Source organism: Rana temporaria, chromosome 3 (genome assembly GCF_905171775.1).
Source record: "Rana temporaria chromosome 3, aRanTem1.1, whole genome shotgun sequence".
Lineage (NCBI taxonomy): Eukaryota > Metazoa > Chordata > Amphibia > Anura > Ranidae > Rana > Rana temporaria.
Window position 1 is genome coordinate 233,213,229 of NC_053491.1, and position 21,909 is coordinate 233,235,137.

The following is a 21,909-nucleotide window of genomic DNA, read 5'->3' on the forward strand; positions in this document are numbered from 1 at the left end:
ATTGCATACTACCAACGATTCACAAAAGTTGCGCGGGCCCTGCCTACGCAAGGTACGGAGTTTTCGTACGGCGCCTTTAGCATAAGGTTGCTCCTGCTAATAGCAGGCGCAGCCAATGCTAAAGTATAGCTGCGCCTCCCGCTCGCGACGTTCAAATTTAACATCGTTTACGTAAGTGAACCGTGAATGGCGCTGGACGCCATTCACGTTCACTTACAAGCAAATGACGTCCTTGCGACGTCATTTGCCGCAATGCACGTCGGGAAAGTTTCCCGACGGAGCATGCGCTGTTCGCTCGGCGCGGGAGCGCGCCTAATTTAAATGATTCCCGCCCCCAGCGGGATCATTTACATTAGGCAGCCTTGCGCCCGGCTGCTTAGCATATTGCCCGCGCAATTTACGGAGCAACTGCTCCGTGAATCGCGGGCAAAGCGCAATATTTGCGTGGGCGCAGAGAAAAAAATTTGCTCTTTGCCCACGCAAATATTGCGCGATTCTACTTGAATCTGGGCCAATAAGTCTTTGCGGTGTAATTTGGAGCATGCGCACTGGGATATGTCCACGGACAGCGCATCGTAAAAAATGTCAATCACGTCGGGTCACGATTCATTAGCATAAAACACGCCCACCTCAACACAATTTGAATTAGGCGGGCTTACGCCGGCCCATTTATGCTACGCCGCCGTAACTTAGGACGCAAGTGCTTTGTGAATACAGCACTTGCCTCTCTAACTTACGGCGGCGTAGCGTATATGCGATACGCTACGCCTGCCTAACGTTAGGCTCACATACCTGAATCCAGCTAGAAGTGTCCTCTGGCCCTTTCGGCCTTTTTCGGCGCTCTCTGGCGCCCCCCCATCTCTGGCCGCATTCCGTATTGCATACCATTGAAGTCAATGCGGAACAAATTATTTTTGTTTCCATTGACTTCAATGGGAAAACTCGCTTTGATATGCGCGTACTTTGGATTATGAGCATACTCCTGGAACGGATTATGCTCGTAATCTGAGGTTCAACTGTATAGCTGTTCGTCCATTAAAACTGCATATACATTCTGGGCGAATGGTGCAAAATTGAATGTTCTCAGGCTATATTCTCTGTAGATCGAAGGCTATGTATTGAAAAAGAAAACTGGCCACTAGTTTCGTGACTCTACAAAAATGTGTACTGGTTTACTTTCAAGCAAACTTCTCAAACTGGTGGCCCTCCATCTGTTGCAAAACTACAAGTCCCATGAGGCATTGCAAGGCTGAAAGTAACAAGCATGACTCCCACAGGCAGAGGCATGATGGGACTTGTAGTTTTGCAACAGCTGGAGGGCCACCAGTTTGAGACCCCAGGTCTACAGTATATGGACCCTTATAAAAAAAAGAGGCAGCGTTTACTTCATCTTTAAAGTGGAGGTTCCATTCCAAAAAAAAGAAAAATTAAAAGTCAGCAGCTACTAACACTGTAGCTGCTGACTTTTAATAAGGACACTTACCTGTCCTAGCCGCCAGCAATGTCGGCCCCCGCCGAGTCCGATCCTCGATACTGGCAGCTCCAAGCGCCGCCATCCACAGTAAGGGAAACAGGCAGTGAAGCCGTGCAGCTTCACTGCCCGTTTCATACTGCGCATGCGCGAGCAGCGCGGCGCTTTGTGAATGGGCCGGCTGCTTTCTGGGATACACACAGTTCCCAGAATGCAGCGCGCCCCATTCACAAGAAGACACCCAGTGTAGGAGGAGGAAGAGAATCCACCGCGGAGGATGAAGTGGCAGATTCGGCACTTCCGCATAGCAACAGCTATTTAGGGTAAGTAAAAAAAAAAATGTATTGGACCTTTAGGTGACCATGTAGAATATGCTTATGTTCACGGCCAACCTTTCATGTGGGGTTTGCCTGTTCTTTGTGCCCCTGCACTTGCCCCCAATTAAAGTCATACCATCTTCCAGTACAGATCATAGGCATGGAAATTTAGACTGTGCTACGCTACTGGAGAGCAGAATAATTTCTGAGAATTGAGAAAACCTCCAATCCACCGTTAGCATATCTATTAATATATATTAACTCACTTCCTCTAAGCCCAGTTCACCCTGGATCCACCCCAGCCTGTGATTGGACAGTGAAAGGAGAAGCAGCACAGTTATAGTCAAAGCTTCACAGTTTGTTTTGATCTGCAGACGCCCCTTATCTACATAGGTAGTCTTTGGGTAAAGGTTAACTATGCCTTTAACCACTTCCCGCCCGGTCAATAGTCAATTGACGTCCGGGAAGTGGTTGTGAAATCCTGACTGGACGTCTATTGACGTCCTGCAGGATTTCATGCCGGCGCGCTCCCGTGGGGGCGCGCAGCGCGGCCATCGGTGATGCGGGGTGTCAGTCTGACACCCTGCATCTCCGATCTCGGTAAAGAGCCTCCGGCAGAGACTCTTTACCACGTGATCAGCCGTGTCCAACCACGGCTGATCACGATGTAAACAGGAAGAGCCATTGATCGGCTCTTCCTCACTCGCGTCTGACAGACACGAGTAGAGGAGAGCCGATCGGTGTCTCTCCTGACAGAGGGGGTTCGCACTGATTGTTTATCAGCGCAGTCCTTCCCTCGGATGCCCACACTGGACCACCAGGGAGTGCCCCCAGTGCTCAATAGAGCAAAAAACAAAATAAAAACACCAAAAAAAAAACTTAACACAATCAATTGTAATCAGTGCCCACAAATGGGCACTGACTGGCAACATGGGCACTGGCTGGAATGATGCCCAGCAATGACATCAGTGCCACCCCTCAGTGTACATCAGTGCCACTCAGTGTCCATCAGTGCCACCTCTTAGTGCCCATCTATGCCCAGTGCCCACCTATCAGTGCCCATCTGTGCCACCGATAAGTACCCATCAGTGCCACCCATGAGTGCCGCCAAAGAGTGCCCAGTGCCGCCTATGAGTGCCCATCAGTGCCGCCTATGAATGCCCATCAGTGCAGCATACCAGCGCCGCCTATCAGTGCCCATCAGTGCCACCTATCGGTGCCCATCAGTGCCGCCATATCAGTGCCACCATATCAGTGCCCATAATTGAAGAAGAAAACATACTTATTTACAAAAAAAATTAACAGAAAAAAATAAAAACTTAATTTTTTTCAAAAATGTCGGTCTTTTTTTAGTTGTTGCGCAAAAAATAAAAATCAAAGAGGTGATCAAATACCACCAAAAGAAAGCTCTATTTGTGGGAACAAAATGATAAAAATTTCATTTGGGTACAGTGTAGCACGACCGCGCAATTGACATTCAAAGTACGACAGTGCTGAAAGCTGAAAATTGGCTTGGGCAGGAAGGTGCATAAGTGCCCTGTATGGAAGTGGTTAAAGCAGAACTGAAGCCTAAAAAAAATGATAAAATGTATAGCTCATAAAAAAGAAAAAAAAAGGAAAACTAGTTTTGGCTACCATATTCACCTCTAATTTAGAGATTTACCTTGTAACACTTTTTTGCCCAAGATATCCTCAGTCTAATGACAATCATTATCCAAGCCTCTTCCTCTGAGCCCAGGTTGTTCTGGACAGTGAAAATAGAAGCAGCAGAAGTGATGAGCTCATCTCTCTGTCATTCTTCCCTTCTCCTCCTATCAGCATGCTTCTTGCCAGCACATGAACTGATTGGCTCCCTGTTCTGCTTCTTCCTCTCACAATCCAGCCTCATTATACAGGGACTGCAAGAGGCCAACATCAGGTAAAACTCAGGTACTTACACTGCTTGTATAAAATGAATATACATTGGGGTAGATTTACTAAAACTGGAGAACACAGAATCTGGTGCAGCTGTGCATAGTAACCAATCCGCTTCTGGGTTTAAGCCTACGTTCACATTGGCCTGATTTGACATGCCATTTGACAGGTCACATCGTATGCCAAATCGGAGCCTATTGCCGTCAATGGCACTGGCACTGTCCGAATCAGTGCAGCGCCAACTTTGCAACTCCTCATCGATTCTCAAAAGTAGTTCCTGCACTTTGCGACTTTGGTGGCGATTTCAATAGACATCTGTGCATGAACCCTCACAGATGTCTCTCAAATCTCCCCCGAAGTTGGACTGAAATGCTGGTGACTTGTCGTTAAGGTTCCCCTATCGAGATGGTTCCTGTAAGGACTGCGCAGGCGCAATCCTTGACGACAGAAATCTCCGAACCTCGGCGGGCATCCAGGCTCATTCTTTAACATCCCCGTGGATTGGAGGATGTTAAAAAAAAACAGGAGGCCGAGCTAGCTGTCCGTGCGAATGGATTGCGCCTGCGCAGTCCTTACAGGAACCATCTCGATAGCCGGAACCATAACGTCAGATCACCGGTTTGAAATCATGCAAACTCAGCTGAACTGATATCAAACCCGCATTCAGTGTGAACCTAGGCTTAGGGCCCTTTCACACGGAGCGGATCCGTATTGATCCGCCCCGTGTGTGTCCGTCGGCTCAGCGGGGATCATCCGTAAATCCCCGCTGAGCTGTCGGCGGACAGGGCGGTCCCCGCACACTGTGCAGAGACCGCCCTGTCTTTCCTCCGCTCTCCCCTATGGGGAATCGGATGAATACGGACCGTGTGTCTGTATTCATCCGATCCGTTTCGGAAAATAGGGTTTTCTTCCGTCCGCAAAAGCGGATCTTTGCGGACGTTATCGGATGCATCATCCGCTAACGTCTGCAATCCCATAGGGATACATTACAAGTCCGTAAACGGACTTGTAAAAAATGGACCGTTCGTCCGTACGTGTGAAAGGGCCCTTATTGTCAAAGTTTAATTGAACAAGCTGAAGTTAGAAGCTGATTGGTTACTATGCACAGCTGCACCAGATTCTGTGTGCTCCAGTTTTAGTAAATACCCCCCTTGCTGTCTACGTAATAATGCACACAGCTGTGTAAAGATCAATAATACAGAAATGCATATAGAGTCATAAAATAAAAATAGAAAATGTTATGTTTAAGTCCAGTATTTCAGGCGCATACGCCACATGTATACACATGTAAACATGCAGATATTGCAACACTGGCAATTAGAACTGAAAAAAAATGTATGCATGTGTACACATATGCACACTTACGCACCCAGTGCCGGGACAAGGTCATCTAAAGCCCAGGACGGACATGCCAAACTGCACCCCCCGAGACATATGAGCATCATGTGTCAGCAAACATCCCCCCCCCCAAAAAAACAAAGCACTAATCTGCATGCTTAACCCCATGCATAAATCCCCCTCCTCCAAGTACAAATTCACCCCCCCTGCTGAAATCCCCCCTCCCAGCACAAATCTTTGCCCCCCCTCATCCTCCAAATTCCGCCAGCACAAATGACCCCCCAAAAAATCACCCCTTCTAGTAAAAACCATATACCCCTCAAAATTCCCCTCATCCTCTCTCCTCCTCCCAGCAAAAAGTCCTCCTAATTACCCCTCCTAGTACACACCGCTGCAAAAGCGCTGCCAAGAAGCTGCTGGCAGGACTTTTTTTGACGCCCTGCCAGCGCAGCACCCCAGTGTGAAAGCACTCGGGCTTTCACACTGGGTTTTCAGCTGAAAAAGCCTCCAGTGTGAAAGGGGTCTTTACCTCCCTGGCGGTATGATTCTTTCTGAAAAAACATGCTGAAAGCGGTACAATTATTTGCAAGGAAATTTGGCGTTTTATACTGTAGGGCTGCAATTTTTAGGAATAACTCACTTAAATCTGACCAAACAAGAATCTAATAGGCATCCCGGGTATGACATTTTTTAAAAACAAAATTTTAAATTATAATATAATAAATAATTATAAATAATTATAGCAAGTAATAATATAATTAAAATAAAAATTATTCAATAATGTAATCAACTCAAAATCACTGAAATTTGCTCAGTTGCAGAATTGTCGCTGTCATTATTATTATTTTTTTATGAGGAATTTCCCCACAAATCGCTGTCGCACAATTCTGCAAGTGATTATAATTTATTATCGCTGTTTTCTAGCTGCTCTAAAACCATTTTTGACATAAAAAGACACTTTTGGTTGCTATGGACAATCTACAGTTTTCAGGCAGAAAGAAAGGTTTTTATTATATAAAAGTACATATGACACTGGGCAGACCACTAGGGACAAGGGGGTGTGTATTTTTTACATACAGTACTGTAATCTATAAGATTACAGAATACTGTATGTATAGTGTTTGTTTACTTTTTTGAATTTGGCGCCGATCTCCGCTCCCGTGCGTCATAACGTCGCAGGGAACGGAGATCGGCAGCACAGGAGGACGCTGTGTGAATCGAGCGAGGTCCCGCTCGCTCACACAGCGTGGTGACATCGCTGGATCCAGGAGAAGGTAAGCCAGCGCAAGCTGCAGGCTCTGCATATCTACCCCGAGCGTGACTCGGGGATACCGATTATAGCAGAAAAAATCAACCCCGAGTCACGCTCGGGGATACCGCCAGGAGGGTTAAAGAGAGTCAGGCCGCGTACACACAATCGGTCCATCCGATGAGAACGGTCCGAAGGACCGTTGTCATCGGTTAACCGCTGAAGCTGACTGATGGTCTGATGTGCCTACACACCATCAGTTAAAAAAACGATCGTGTCAGAATGCAGTGACGTAAAACACAATGACGTGCAGAAAAAAAACAAAGTTCAATGCTTCCAAGCATGCGTTGACTTGATTCTGAGCATGCCCGGGTTTTTAACTGATGCTTTTGCATACTAACGATCGGTTTTGACCTATCGGTTATCAGTCCATCGGTTAAATTTTAAAGCAAGTTCTACATTTTTTGACCGAAGGTTAACTGACCGATGGGGGCCCACACACGATCGGTTTGGACCGATCGTGTGTACGCGGCCTCAGGCTTGGTGCCCTTACTATTATCAGATAAAACATACAGAAAATTAACACTTGTCATGCACAGTTGAAATTCATTTTTTTTATTTAATTTAAAGTCATGAAGTCATGAAGCCCTATAAACAATAAGGTTTTTGGTTTCCAAAATCTTTTTTTTTTTTTTTTTTAAGCTGGATCAGGGTTATGTTATGGAATCGTAGATAGAACTCCTTATCTCTAATAAATAATACACCTGACTCAATAACTTGTGGTTTAAATAGGCCGTGGCCTTTTTTTTTAGGTATAATAATAATAATAATAATAATAATAATAAATGAATCAATTAATTATCAATAACTTCAATAAATTAAATAATTAATTGTATTAAATTTAATTAAAGGGTTTGTAAAGGATTTTTTTTTTTTTATCTTAACCACTTGCCTACTTGCCTTTCCTGCCCAGCCGAGATTTTAGCTTCCGGCACTGCGTCGCTTTAACTGACAATTGCGCGGTCATGCGACGTGGCTCCCAAACAAAATTATTCCCCACAAATAGAGCTTTCTTTTGGTGGTATTTGATCGCCTGTGTGGTTTTTATTTTTTGGGCTGTAAACAAAAAAAGAGCGTCAATTTTGAAAAAAAAAAAACACAATATTTTTTACTTTTTGCTATAATAAATATCCCATTTTTAAAAAAAAAATAAAAAAATTTTCTCAGTTTAGGCCGATACGTATTCTTCTACATATTTTTGTAAAAAAAAAAAATCGCAATAACCTGGTTTTGTGCAAAAGTTATATTGCCTACAAAATAGGGGACATAATGATTTATTTTTTATTTATTTTTTTACTAGGAATGGCGGCGATCTGCGTTTTTTTCGGGACTGCAACATTATAGTGGACACATCGGACACTTTTGACACATTTTTGGGACCATTCACATTTATACAGTGAACAGTGCTATAAATATGCATTGATTACTGTATAAATGTGACTGGCAGGGAAGGGGTTAACCACTAGGGGGCTGGGAAGGGGTTAAATGTGTATCCTGGGTGTGTTCTAACTGTGGGGGGAGGGGGGTGACTGGGGGAGGTGACCGATCTGTGTCCCTATATACAAGGGACACAGATCGGTCTCCTCTCTCCCTGACAGGACGTGGAGCTCTGTGTTTACACACAGAGCTCCACATCCCTGCACAGTTACTGGGCAATCGCGGGGTGCCCGGCAGCCATCGCGGCCGCCGGGCACGCACACTGTGTTCCCAGTGACGCGACGGGTGTGTGCGCGCGCCCTAGAGGCCCTAGAGCGGGGATATGCAATTAGCGGACCTCCAGATGTTGCAGAACTACAAATCCCATGAGGCATAGCAAGACTCTGACAGCCACAATCATAACACTCAGAGGCAGAAGCATGATGGGACTTGTAGTTTTGCAACAGCTGGAGGTCCGCTAATTGCATATCCCTGCCCTAGAGGCTTTAAAATGACGTCCTGTCGGAACAAAAGAGCATTCCGCCCGCCGTCATTTGACGGCGGGCGGATGTTAAGTGGTTAATAGCTTTCTTTACCTTAATGCAGTGCTGTTTTCATGTCCTCATTGTTCGTTTTTGCTCTCAAGTTGCTGTAATTCTTCTCTGATCTCCACACTTCCTGGTTGTCTGTTTCCTGATAATCACAGTACTGGGAGCTTTCTCTCTGTGGTCACTAACTTCAAGGAGGTGTGATTACTGTGTGTCTAAAACCCCTTTAGCACCAATCAGTTTTGTTTTCCAAACCATCACTGCCCTGTATTGGCTCTGTGGCTCTGTACAGCAGAGAGGCAGGAAACAACATGCAAAACGAAACTAGAAACTACAGATACATTATATGATTGATTTTTATCTATTTTTAATAATTTTTAAAAGGAATCAGTTAACTATTATGTCTCTATACCCTGTAAACAGTCATTTCAGCAAAAAAATGTTTTTCCTTTACAACTCCTTTAAGCGATACTTATATTTTAATATATTAAAATATTGCATCACAATAACTCTAGCTCAGCTGTATAAGCTTGAGCTATTACTTTAAATCCACCATAACATCCTTTTTTAATAAGCGACAATAAACAGCAACACAACATCTCATCACAGAGAAAGTATAAACCTCATAAATGGCGGGGGGGGGGGGGCAGCTTTCTCTTAACCCTTCTTCCATCTGCCTGCTTGATGACGCATAATCTTCTTTTTATAGGTACCCGCTCGTGTCAGAGGACCATTTATTGGATAACTGCCAGTTCATTTCTCCAATCTGTGGTAAGTATTTATTTATTTCTTTTTTAATCTTTATTAAAACTAACTATTTGTCTCTCACGATCCCATATGTGGTGGGGGTGGGGACATTTCTTGTCCCACCCCTCACTTTTAGGGGGGGTCAATTTATACTCAAATAGCATTTAGAAAAATTCTCCTTCCAAAGTGATTTAGCTGAGGATTTATGTCTGGAGAAAAGCTGCAAACATACTAAAGCCATAAGGTCGTTAAAACCCATAAAAGGTTCCTGAGATTCTTAAGAAATATCTCTTGTTGGATAAACTATCAAGCTATTAGAGAAGCTGCTTGGAGCCTGCTGTGGCCTCTTGTATATAAGTAAAAAAGTACACAAGGAAATAAGAACATTTTCACAGAGCTGATAATATTATTTATCAATTTCAGTTATCATAATATACAAAAATGACAGCACCATTATGGAAAACAATTGTTGCAATATGAAATGTGCATAGAGACCAACAAAAGTTATTTTTTATTTTCTGACTTACCGTATATACAGCTTGATCTGTGTTTTAAAAGCCACAATCAGTGACTACAGTAATACATTACTCCTAACAATATTGCGATTTTTTTTTTATTCTTTTTTTTATTTTACACTAAAAAGAACAGGCAACAATTTGGATGAATGTCATACTGGAGCTCTCACCATGGCAATGCAGAAACACATTAGTGTGCGAGACTGCCACCTACGATCCATTACAGCGCTTGGGTACCACTCAGCGAGGCGAGAATTTCTCACAGGCTTTGAAGGTACTTCTATTGACCATTCACAACCATTACCAATAATTTAAGTGAACACGAAACGCGTAGAGATGCTAAATGATGACATGTCACAGTGTATATGTTTAATATCTACTTTCCAATATTCTATTTTAATGAACCATTATATTATTATTATTATTATTATTATTATTATTATACAGGATTTATATAGCGCCAACAGTTTGCGCAGCGCTTTACCACATCAGGGAAGACAGTACAGTTACAATACAATTCAATACAGGAGGGATCAAAGGGCCCTGCTCATTAGAGCTTACAATCTAGAAGGGAGGGTCAAGTGGAACAAAGGGTAGTAGATGTGGGGGGTGATCAGATGGACAAAATTAAAGTACAGTTGTTAGATGCGGGTAGGATAGGCTTCTCTGAAAAGGAGGGTTTTCAGGGATACTCTAAAAGCTAATAGAGAAGGAGATAGACGGACAGATTGGGGTAAGGAGTTCCATAGGCTTGGAGAGGCTCTGGAAAAGTCCTGGAGACGAGCATGAGAGGAGGTGATGAGAGAGCTAGAGAGCAGGAGGTCTTGAGAAGAACAAAGAGAACGATTAGGTTGGTATTTAGAAACTAGGTCAGTGATGTAGCTGGGGGCAGAGTTGTGGATGGCTTTGTAGGGAGTAGTTAGTATTTTGAATTTAATTTGTTGGGCGAGCGGAAGCCAGTGGAGGGATTGACAGAGCGGAGCAGCAGAGACAGAGCGGTTGGTAAGGTGGATGAGTCTGGCAGCAGCATTCATGATGGACTGAAGGGGGGATAGAGTATGCAGAGGTAAGCCAATGAGGAGGGAGTTGCAGTAATCGAGGCGAGAGATGACCAGGGAGTGAAGTAAGAGCTTTGTTGTGTCATTGGTTAGAAAGGGGCGTATTTTGGAGATGTTGCGGAGGTTGAGGCGGCAAGATTTGGACAGTGATTGGACGTGGGGCTTGAAGGAGAGTTCAGAGTCCAGGACTATTCCTAGGACCTTGGCATGTGGGGATGGGCTTATGGTTGTGCCATCAATTTTGACAGAGAGATTAGGGGAAGAGGCACGTGGGGAAGGAAAAATTATAAGTTCGGTTTTGGATAGGTTGAGTTTGAGGAAGTGGTGTGACATATAGTGACATTATATCACTATATTTTTCATATGCTACCACTACAAAGCCGGTCTACATATACCAGATTTATTATTATGGCTATTAACCTTAGACAATCATATACTATCATGTACCCTCTAGATTTTATGTACTTAGACCCACAACCACTATGCATTACCATGTTACTATTTTTAACCCTTTAGTACTATTATACCATCATATTTTGTATATGTTATGCCTCCTTTGTTTGAATTAAAAATATTTTTACTATATATCTTGGTTCATAATTCAGTAATGTGCTTCATACAAAGTCCCATCCTTAGTTGTTCCACTCAATTACCAATAATATAACTCCAAAGTAAGAAAGTCATCTATCATGGGTACAAAATGTGTTGTAATTTTGAGGAAGCACAAACAACTTGAGAAAAAGCACCACACCTGACAATCTAATGCGATCAGAAATGGCCAAAGGTGTCAGGGGTGGGAAGGTGTCAGGGGGAGGTAGATGTCAGGGGTGGGCAGAAGTGATAGGAAGTCTCTCCAATGGGACACAGATGTAAAAAATAACCTGCCAGGGGTTATACCCTTTCCTTATTTTAGCCACAATTTGTTATTTAATTGTCTTTAGTTCTACTTTGAAGTGGTAGTAAACTTTGTAGGAAAAAAAAGAAAATTTCACCCTGCAAGACAATGTCATAATGTGCCAGTTTGCATCACATACTAGTACATTACGAGAGACTTGCCTTGAGGCTGGATTCACACTTGTGCAGTGCGAATTCCAGCTCTGTTATCTCTGCAAAGATGTGAACCAGCCTCATTAAAATAAATGTTTTTTAAAATGTTATGCGAATTGGATGCGGTGTAAGCCGCAACCAATTTGCATAGGTGTGAACGGGGCCTGAAACAAAACCCTCCAGCGGCGCACTGTCACCGCTGACAGGGCTTCCATCTTCACCCTTCCAGGTTCACAGGCTCCGGCCGTCTGACTGGCCAAACCACAATGACATGACACCCGCATGGGACACTGTTCGCGGCACAGACCTCTGAAGGTATGCCGATTATTTAGAGCGCATGCGCCAGTGATGTCACCAGCTGCTGCGCCATGAAATAGGCAGGTTTTATTATAAGCCTACCTGCAGGTAAAAATGGCAGACACATGTTTACTCCCACTGAAGTTTTCACCAAGATGTAGCTGTATCGCTGTAGGCCATACTGTGTCATTGCGTGTTTTGGAGGGGGCTGTGGGCTGGCCTCCTACCCAAAGACTATGGCCCAGCCGAGAACAAGAGACTTGGGGACAAAATGGAGTTGGGATAATCCCTTCTCCCCCATCCCCCTCTTGTTATTGTGTTTAATTATGTTAGGTCATGGCACGTAGACAAAAGTTGTGTAGACACATCACAGCAGGGGATTTTTAAGGAGGGGCTGCCTGCTTATCATAACCCCTTTATGTGTTTCAACTGTAGTTTCTGTTTCAAAGTGTTGAGTTCCCATTGGTTCTTCCTTGTCCCCTACCCCCCTCTATGACAAGGCAAAGGGGTGTGTCCCTAACTGTGTTTAAAAGTGTATGTCTTGTATCTAATAAACAGTTTTATGCTCTGCATGTTTAACCCTTGTTATTGGGCTGGTTATGGCAAGTCTGCCGGCTGCAGATGCATTTGGAGGACAGGAGACACAGGTCTGGCGGAGGTGCCAAGCCAGGGTATCCGAGATCCGTCACACATACCACTGCTGAATCTTCTTACCAATAGTCTGGTTTTCTATGAATACCCTTTGCTGAGCTATAAAGATATGTGGACCAGATATTTCCAATTCCATTCCCTATAGGCTCCCTGCTATAATACTGCCAGAGAAGGAAAGAGCGATGCATATGCATTATGCAATAGGATATTTAGTACCATCCATAAGCACACACCAAAAGCTTACAAAATCAGAGAACATACAGTAAAAGTTAAATGAAAGTATTACTAAAGACAAAACTTTTTTTTTTGGTTTGTTTTATAGAGTGAAGATAGATTAGAACACCTATTGGGTTTTTAAAGCTGTTTGTGCCCCCATTAAGTAGATTCACCCTCTCTATTTGTCCTGTTTACCTTTAGCATTGAAAGTCAAATAAAATCCCAAATTTTGGGTTGTCCCCAGAAAGTAATAGAAGGGAAATCTTCCAATGGGGACACTAGTTCTAGTGACAAGGGGCGGGGAGCAAGGGATTCCCTTCATTTGCAGGGATTTCCTCTCACTTCCTGTTCTGGCTATGGGACAGGAAGTGGAACAGATTGCAAGAAAAAAAAAGAACACTGAGGTTATAACCCTCTGTTAATCTATCCAAAATGAAAAAATAAAGTTTTTGCTTTTAGGCTACTTTAAGTTTAATCAAATTGCTTTCCTGACTTTAAATCAATTCAGTGTTCTCTAATGACTATGGTAGTTTACTGGTTGATATAATGAATTGTCTTTTAGCTTATTCACTGTAGTTTGTAAATAATAAATGCAATATCTGATTTAATTTTCTAGATGGAGTGATCAAATGGTGGGATCTGGACAGTGGCAATTTGTCTCAGTCAGCCTCTAAACATTCAGGAATGGTCACTAATCTGTTGTATTGGGCAGATACAAAGCTCATTTTCTCCTCTTCCAATGACGGTACACTTATTGTATGGACCTCTGGAGCAGTTGTATTGGATAAAATCAAGGTGACTATAACTTCACTCCTGGCTATTGCTTTAGATCCACACATCCATACCAGTGGGTTTACTTTGGTTAGGAAATGCAGTGTGAATTTTGATTGGTCGCAATGCACAATAACCTTTTTTTCCAGTAAACAAAAGAAAACTGTAAGAAATACATTTTTTCTGTGTTTTTGTTTTTCAGCTAGGAAGTCCAATTTTTAGCATTGCCATCAATTTTCGCCGTCATTTGTTAGTGTGTGGATTTAAAACTCACCTTACAATCTACCCACTAGATGAGCAGAAAACCTGTGGACATGTCATCAACCTAAAGAAGAGCTTTTCTGACCATCAGCATGTAGACATTGTATCATGTATCGTGTCATTGGACAGTCAGATCTTCACAGTAGGGTATGTACAAAATAAACTAAAAGGAAAACATTGTTACAAAATCCATTCGTTAAAAAAACAACTATTCTGTATTTTGGCAAAAAGTATGTAAAATCGTACCTTCACTTTATTAAAAGTTTAGTTCTCTTCTAAGAACTATTGAGATATATAACTAGATTCAGAGACGCCGCTGTAACTTTAAGGCGGCGTAGCGTATCGTATTTACGATACGCCGCCTTAAGTCAGAGGGGCAAGTACTCTGGGCCAAATTCTCAAAAAGCTGTGTAAATTTAGTATTACCTAACTTATGTCATTTAAGTTACGGCGCCCTAAGTTGGTGTCGTAAGTGCCGTATCCACAGCGCATTTGCGCACAAAATTGCGCCATCCGTAACCTAAATTCCGAGGCGTAAGGCGTGGTTATGGCAAGTGGGAAGGAAGTGGGCGTGCTTCATTGTAATGAGCCGTGACCCCATGCAAATGAAGGGCCGGCCGTACTGCGCATGCGCGCACGAATCTGGACCTCACTGGGCATGTGCAGAACTTTGCTCAGCGCAATCAGTGAGATAGGTAAAAGGCCAAGCGTACTTAGTTTGAGGATCGCCCTGTGTCTAAATAGCCCCAGTCAAACACACTTCCCTTGCAAAAGTATTTCCCTGTGTTCCCTTCCTAAAGCATGTTGCTTCTGCTTTGAACGTTTGTCAGTGTTTGTTGGTAAGATTTGTTTGTGAGAAAAGTTGTTGAGGAGTTGTAGAGTATAGTTGGTGTTTGTTTTTGATAATTTGTTATTTGTTTTGATTTTTTGCCTGTTTGTTTTTGATAAGTGTTTGTTTTTGGAGTGTGATTGTTTTTTGTTTCCCTTTTTTGCCTGTTTGTTTTTGAATTTATAGTAGCTGTCTGTTTGTGTTTTTTTTTTTTTTTTGCAGTGATTTTTTTTCTTTGTTGTGTGTGTATTGTTGATTGTTTTTTGGGTGAGTTTCCTGTTGCTGGGTGGTGTCTGTGATGGCCCCCAAGCGCAGGAAGCTAAATTTTTCAGTGGCAGAGAAGCATATTCTTGCTCAGGGCATCATAAAATATGGTCGTTTTCTCCATGGCCCTGAGAGCCAGAACACCACCCCGGCCAGGAGGAAGGAGATCCTTAAAAAGATCACCGATCGGATCAATGCGTCGGGGGGGGGGAGACCAGGACCATCGCTGGCATCCAAAAAAAAATTAACGATTTAAAGAGCGTGTCCCGGAACAAGCTGGCAACGCTGCATGCCCATACCAGGGGCACTGGAGGAGGGGGGCCCTGCCCAGTCAGGATGAGTGAGGAGGAATGGGCAGTGGCCCAGTGTTTCCACCCACAGCAGGTGGTGGGCCGGCCTGGCTTTGACTCTGATGCTCCTGTGAGGACAGGTAAGTTTTTAATTTTTTCTATCTGGTGATTAGCATGTGTGGGTGGGGGAAGGGAAGATGTGCCAAGTGTGTGGATCCACCAACCTGTGATTGTTTTGTGTCCTCCCCAGATGGCCAGGAGGTTGCAGCCCCATCAGCCCAGGAGGTTGCTGGGTCATCAGCCCAGGAGGTGGCAGCCCCATCAGCCCAGGAGGTGGCAGCCCCATCAGCCCAGGAGGTTGCTGGGTCATCAGCCCAGGAGGTGGCAGCCCCATCAGGGCAGGAGGTTGCTGCCCCATCAGGGCAGGCTGCTGCACCACCCCCAAGACAGGCTGATGCTGAGTCCCAAGAAGGGCAGGATTCGCAATGGGAGGGGAGTGCCCACAACTCCCCTAATTTGGATGTTGAGTGGGAGGAGGATGAGGGCGAGGAGGATGAAAATATTGTGATTGGCCGGCAAATCATGATGGGCCAAGATAGGACCTTTGAGTCATCCCCTGAGGGTACCCCAGAGGCTCCCAGCAGTCAGGCCACCATCAGGGGTGGCCCCTCCCAACCCTCCTCCAACATGCAGCAACCCCCATGGGTCACTCCAACCCCTCCTCCAAGGCCACAAGCCTCAGGGGCAAGTAGGAGGCCGACCCCGGAAACCAGGGGGGGGTTTGAGCGTCTGCCGGTCAGTCTGCTGAGTGACAATGCCCGGCAGACCCGCAGTCTGGGTGAAATTAAAAAAACAATGACCAAGGTGGAGCACAGCATGGGTTTAATGAGGGATTCAATGGGTGATGTGGCCACCAACTCAGTGGGGGTCATCACCTGTTTGTGGGACCTGAAGAACGCCACAACAGGCGTGGCCCAGGAGGTGACTGCCCTGACCCAGGCTGTGCAGGCCAATACCCGGGCTGTGCAGGACAATACCCGGGCTGGCCAGGCTAATACGGCTGACATCACTGCCTGTCTGACAAGGATAGCCGTGGCCTTGGAGGGCAGGCCAGCAGGAGGACAGACACCAGGGGAGGCTCCTTCTTCCCCTGCACAGACCCCCCCCCCGTGAAGATAGTCCCTCCCCTGCACAGCCCCCCCCCCCCCCGTGAAGATCCTCCAGTTGGCCGTGCCCGTGGTCAGCCCAGAAGGAGCACTCGGCAACATCACTAAGTTGCAGGGGTACTTTTGTTTTTTTTTGTTTTTTTGTTTTTTTTATTATACTGTACTTATGATTTGGTTTATGTGTGTGAATGATGTGTGAATGTGGGGGGGTGGCATTCCTGATAACATAAGGGTGTCACCCTCAGTTTTGGTGGAGTAGGGATCCCCAGGACCAGGGAGAAGTGTTCCCAGGTTCCTGAATGGTGTATGAATGCACAGTGACATAATTGGAGCCGTGGCGGGGCGTTACTGCTCCCAAGTACCAAAGGTACTTGGATCTAATCCAATTCGATGTGCATGTGATGTGTCTGTGCTAGGGACCACAGTGGTGTGCATTCATGCATTCTCATTGTGAGATAATTAATGTGCGTTTTCTGTGAAAAAATACATTCTCATTGTCATATAATTAATGTGCATTTACTGTGCAAAGAAACATTTTAAATATCAAATAATATCTGTGCGTTTATGGTGTAAAACCAAACAATAAAGTGAGATAATGAAGGTCCATTTACTGGGAAAAGATGCCTTCAGCAAGTCGTCTCCTTATTGCTGTGCCCTCAGCAGACCGGGTAGAGGTGGTTGGGGGGGGGATTGCCTGGGTGGGGGGTCAGGTCAGGACATAACTCAATATGCAGGCCCCTTCTCATTGCAAAATTGTGTAGTATGCAACATGCCCCAATTATTTGACAGACAAAGTCTGGGGAATACAAGAGTGTACCCCCAGTCTTGTCAAGGCATCTGAAGCGGGACTTGAGAAGCCCGAATGTCCGCTCTACAATTGACCGGGTGAGAATGTGCACCTCATTATATTTGTGTTCTCCTGGTGTTTGGGGGTTCCTAAATGGTGTCATTAGGTGGGGTCCCAAGGCATATCCAGAGTCACCTGTAAGGGAAAAGACAGGAGGATATTAGTCATGCATGTGCCCCTTGTGATGTCTGCATCATGGGGGTGGGGCATACCTGACACCAATGTCACTCACCAATCAGCCAGCTGTCTCCATACACATTCTGCTCCAAGTCTTGGTAGATCTTGGTCTGCCGGAGAATGAAACTGCCGTGGCACGACCCTGGAAATTTTGCACAAACGTGCCAGATGAGGCCATGAGCATCTACAATAGCTTGGACGTTGATCGAATGCCAGCCTTTTCTGTTCCTGAACAGGTGCTCAGTTTCATGGGGGGGCTGTAGTGCCACATGGGTGCAGTCTATCGCCCCGATGGTCCGTGGGAAGCCACCAATGTTGTAGAAGTCAGTCATGGCTTGCAGACGCTGCTCCTCCTGGGTGGGCTTTTCAAACTGGTTGCCCATGCGCCGCAGTATGGCAGGGACCACCTGATGGACACATCGGCTCATTGTCGACTGCACCATCCCAGCCAGACCTCCAGATGCACGCTGGAAAGACCCAGTGGCCAAAAAATTAAGGGTTGCCATAACTTTTTGTAGAGGTGGCAGGGCATGGGATAGTTTGGTTGGGGTGGTGAGATCCTCCTGAAGTATTTGGGTGAGCTCCAGGATGGCTTCCCTGTCAAATATGAAGTTGCCATACACCTCATAATCAGGCATGGCAAACAGATCGCGCCGTGGGCGGTAAACCCTCTCCTGTGCCCGCATCCTCCTCCTCTGTGCCCTCCTCCTTCTTTGTGCCTGTAAAGTGGCAACTGCCGTAAGAACCATTGATGGCCCGGGCATTTTTGCTGACAGATTCTTGACAACTCTAGCTCTAGTCAGTAGCTTGAGCAGACCCTTACACGGCATGTGTAAAATTAGGTCTGCTTTTATAAAGTGTAAATTAGCGCAGGGAAACTAACAGGTGCGCACAGGGCGGAAACTACGCCGGACACACTTAATTTTGTGGATCGCCCTATCTCCCTCATTTGCATCTTTGCCTATCAAAAACAGCGGCGTGACTAGCGTAATTTGCGCCCGGGGATGCGCAGGTGTATTTTTTTTAGGTAGGACGGAAAATTCGGAAATCTAGGCTTAACTCGTTTTGAAGATCGGGCGCAAAGATACGCGCCGTGTAAATTTAGAAAACTTTAGTTAAGTCCGCGTATCTCTTTTGAGAATTTGCCCCTCTATTCACAAAGTACTTGCCTCCTAACTTACGGCGGCGTTGCGTAAATGCGGCCGGGGTAAGCGCGCCTAATTCAAATGAGGATGGGGGGGAGTGTTTTATGTTAATTTCTCGTGCGCCGTCCGTGTACATATTCCAGTGTGCATTGCTCCAAAGTACGCCGCAAGGACGTATTGGTTTCGGCGTGAACGTAAATTACGTCCAGCCCCATTCACGGACGACGTACGCAAACGACGTAAAATTTTCAAATTTCGACGCGGGAACGACGGCCATACTTAACATTGACTACGCCTCCTAGGGGCTGCTTTATCTTTACGCGGCATATCTCTTACGGAAACGGCGTATCTTTACTGCGACGGGCGCACGTACGTTCGTGAATCGGTGTATCTAGTTATTTACATATTCTGTGCCAAACTCAATGGAAGCGCCACCTAGCGGCCAGCCTAAAAATTACACTTTAAGATACGACGGCGTAGGAGACTTACGCCGCTCGTATCTTAGCCTAATTTAAGCGTATCTGGTTTCCAGAATACGCTTAAATTAACGCCGGCGTAGATTCAGAGTTACGGCGGCGTATCTACTGATACGCCGGCGTAACTCGCTCTGAATCTGCCTAAATATATAGTCATAATTGGAATTTTCAATGAGATGGCTGACTAATAGAAGTACTCTCAAAGAGTACAGAATTCTTTCTAAAGCTGGCCATAGATGGGTATTTTTTTTTCTTTCTTCTTTTAGCCAGAGGTTTCTCTATCCACATGAGCAAGGAGGATGGAGGTATCCATCCAGGCTGCAGCCACTGATCGAAAAAAGTTTTTCAGCATATTCCGTTGACAGAAGTTGATCAAACACATTTCTGTTGAACAGGGGCGGCCACAAACTGATTGAATTTGGTCCTGCCTCTGCTGAACCTGCCAAACTTTGACCCATCTATGGCCGGCTTTAGCAAAGCCATCCTATGGCCAGCTTTAGCAAAGCAATCATGTGCAAGGCAAAATCTTGTGTTTTATCTATCTATATGCAGTCTCTGCAGGGCTATGGACATTCCAACTTGCAGCATTACAGTGATTGGGCATAGCTGTAATATTAAATTACTGCTGTTGGAAGAAGGACTCTTAGAGCATGTGGGACCTTGGGCATCTGCACCAATCGCCCCATTCCCCCAACTCCAGCCCTGCCTGAAGCCCTTGAAATTTGACTGAGGCTGGGTTCACATCTCCGTGCAAAGTGGCTGGCAGCAGGGGTCCGGTGTGTCCCTGTTCGCCTGTTCAGGTCCAATTACGGTTAGAATTTTTGGCTGAATTTGGACCTGAAACGGACCAGAAGATGCATAGGATTCCGTCCTGGAGCTGTGTGAACCGGCTCCATTGAGAACCTGTCACAGGCTCCCCGCATCCAATTTGCAATAGTGTGAACCCAACCTGAAGGTATAAAGCCTCGTACACACGATCAGTCCATCCGATGAGAACAGTCTGAAGGACCGTTGTCATAGGTTAACCGATAAAGCTGACTGATGGTCCGTCGCGCCTACACACCATCAGTTAAAAAAACGATCGTGTCAGAACGCGGTGACGTAAAACACGACGTGCTGAAAAAAACGAAGTTCAATGCTTCCAAGCATGCGTCGACTTGATTCTGAACATGCGTGGATTTTTAACCGATGGTTGTGCCTACTAACGATCGTTTTTTTCCCATCGGTTAGGAATCCATAGGTTAAATTTAAAGCAAGTTGGCTATTTTTTTAACCGATGGTTAAATAACCTATGGGGCCTACACACGATAGGTTTGGATCGATGAAAACGGTCCATCAGACCGGTGTCCTCTGGTTAACCTATAGTGTGTACGAGGCCTTAGGGCTTCCTTTTGTGGAGGTTTCAGTATAGAATTTAGCTTGGTTTCTTCCAACCAAAATGGCAATATACACTCACCGGTCACTTTATTAGGTACACCTTGCTAGTATCAGGTTGGACCCCCTTTTCCCTCCATAACTGCCTTAATTTTTCATGGCATAGATTCAACAAGGTGTTGGAAACATTCCTCAGAGATTTTGGTCCATATTGACATGATAGCATCACAAAGTTGCTACAGATTTGTCGCCTGCACATCCATGATGTGAAATTTCCCATTCCACCACATCCCAAAGGTGCTCTATTGGATTGAGATCTGGTGACTGTGGAGGCCATTGGAGTGCAGTGAACTTATTGTCACCAGTTTGAGATGATTTGAGCTTTGTGACATGGTGCATTATCCTGCTGAAAGGAGCCATCAGAAGATGGGTACATTGTAGTCATAAAGGGATGGACATGTTCTGCAAAAATACCCAGGTAGGCTGTGGTGTTTAAACAATGCTCAATTGTTACTAAGGGGCCCAAAGTGTGCCACGAAAATATCCCCCCATATCATTAAACCCTCACTGCCAGTCTGAACTGTTTTCAATGCTTTCATGTTGTTTACACCAAATTCTGACCCACCCATCTGAATGTCACAGCTGAAATCACAGCTCACCAGACCAGGCAATGTTTGTCCAATATTCTATAGTCCTATTTTGCTGAGCCTATGCAAATTGAAGCCTCGGTTTTCTGTTCTTAGCTGATAGGAGTAACACCCTTGTGGTCTTCTGCTGCTGTAGCCCATCTGCTTCAAGGTTTGATGTGTTGTGCATTCAGAGATGGTATTCTGCATATCTTGTTTGTAACAAGTGGTTATTTGAGTTACTGTTGCCTTTCTATCATCATGGACCAGTGTACCCATTCCCCTATGATATCAACAAGACATTTTCATCCACACAACTGCCGCTCACTGAATATTTTCTCTTTTTCAGACCATTCTCTGTAAACCCTAGATGTTTTTTGTTTGTTTTTTCAGATTGTTGTGCGTGAAAACCCCAGTAGATCAGCAGTTTTTTAAAGACCAGCCCATCTGGAACTAACAACCAGGCCAAGTTCAAAGTCACTTAAATCCCCTTTCTTCCCCTTCTGTTGCTCAGTTTGAACTTCAGCAAGTCGCCTTCACCATGTCTAGATGCCTAAATGCATTGAGTTGCTGCCATGTGATTGGCTGATTAGCAATTTGTGTTACCAAAAAATTAAACAGGTATACCTGATAAAGTGTCCAGGGAGTGTATGTTATGTGTTAGCAGATCCATTTTGCCTGCAAGTATTTTATCAAAGATATGCCAATAGTATATACAGGTCGTTGATGGATAGTCATCTAGCAAGTCTCATACTTGATGTGTTATACAATAAAATGATATTTAGGTTATGGATATCAGGGAGTATGATCATCCCACTGGAGTCTCTATCTCTGCACCC

The 21,909-nt window shown here is 44.8% G+C and overlaps 1 protein-coding gene across 2 annotated transcripts in view; it reads left to right on the forward strand.

Moving 5' to 3' along the window:
- Positions 1-21,909, forward strand: part of LOC120932220 (uncharacterized WD repeat-containing protein alr2800-like) — a 75,049-nt gene that overhangs the window by 2,188 nt on the left and 50,952 nt on the right. The window contains exons 1-5 of one of the 2 annotated variants that reach the window (XM_040344460.1): positions 3,679-3,717; positions 9,023-9,084; positions 9,704-9,849; positions 13,461-13,639; positions 13,818-14,023. In XM_040344460.1, coding sequence (XP_040200394.1) covers positions 9,747-9,849; positions 13,461-13,639; positions 13,818-14,023 — 488 coding nt within the window. In that variant the 5' untranslated portion in view covers positions 3,679-3,717; positions 9,023-9,084; positions 9,704-9,746. Of the gene's footprint in view, positions 1-3,678; positions 3,718-9,022; positions 9,085-9,703; positions 9,850-13,460; positions 13,640-13,817; positions 14,024-21,909 lie in introns of those variants that run through there. The other variant, XM_040344459.1, reaches the window with a different exon arrangement.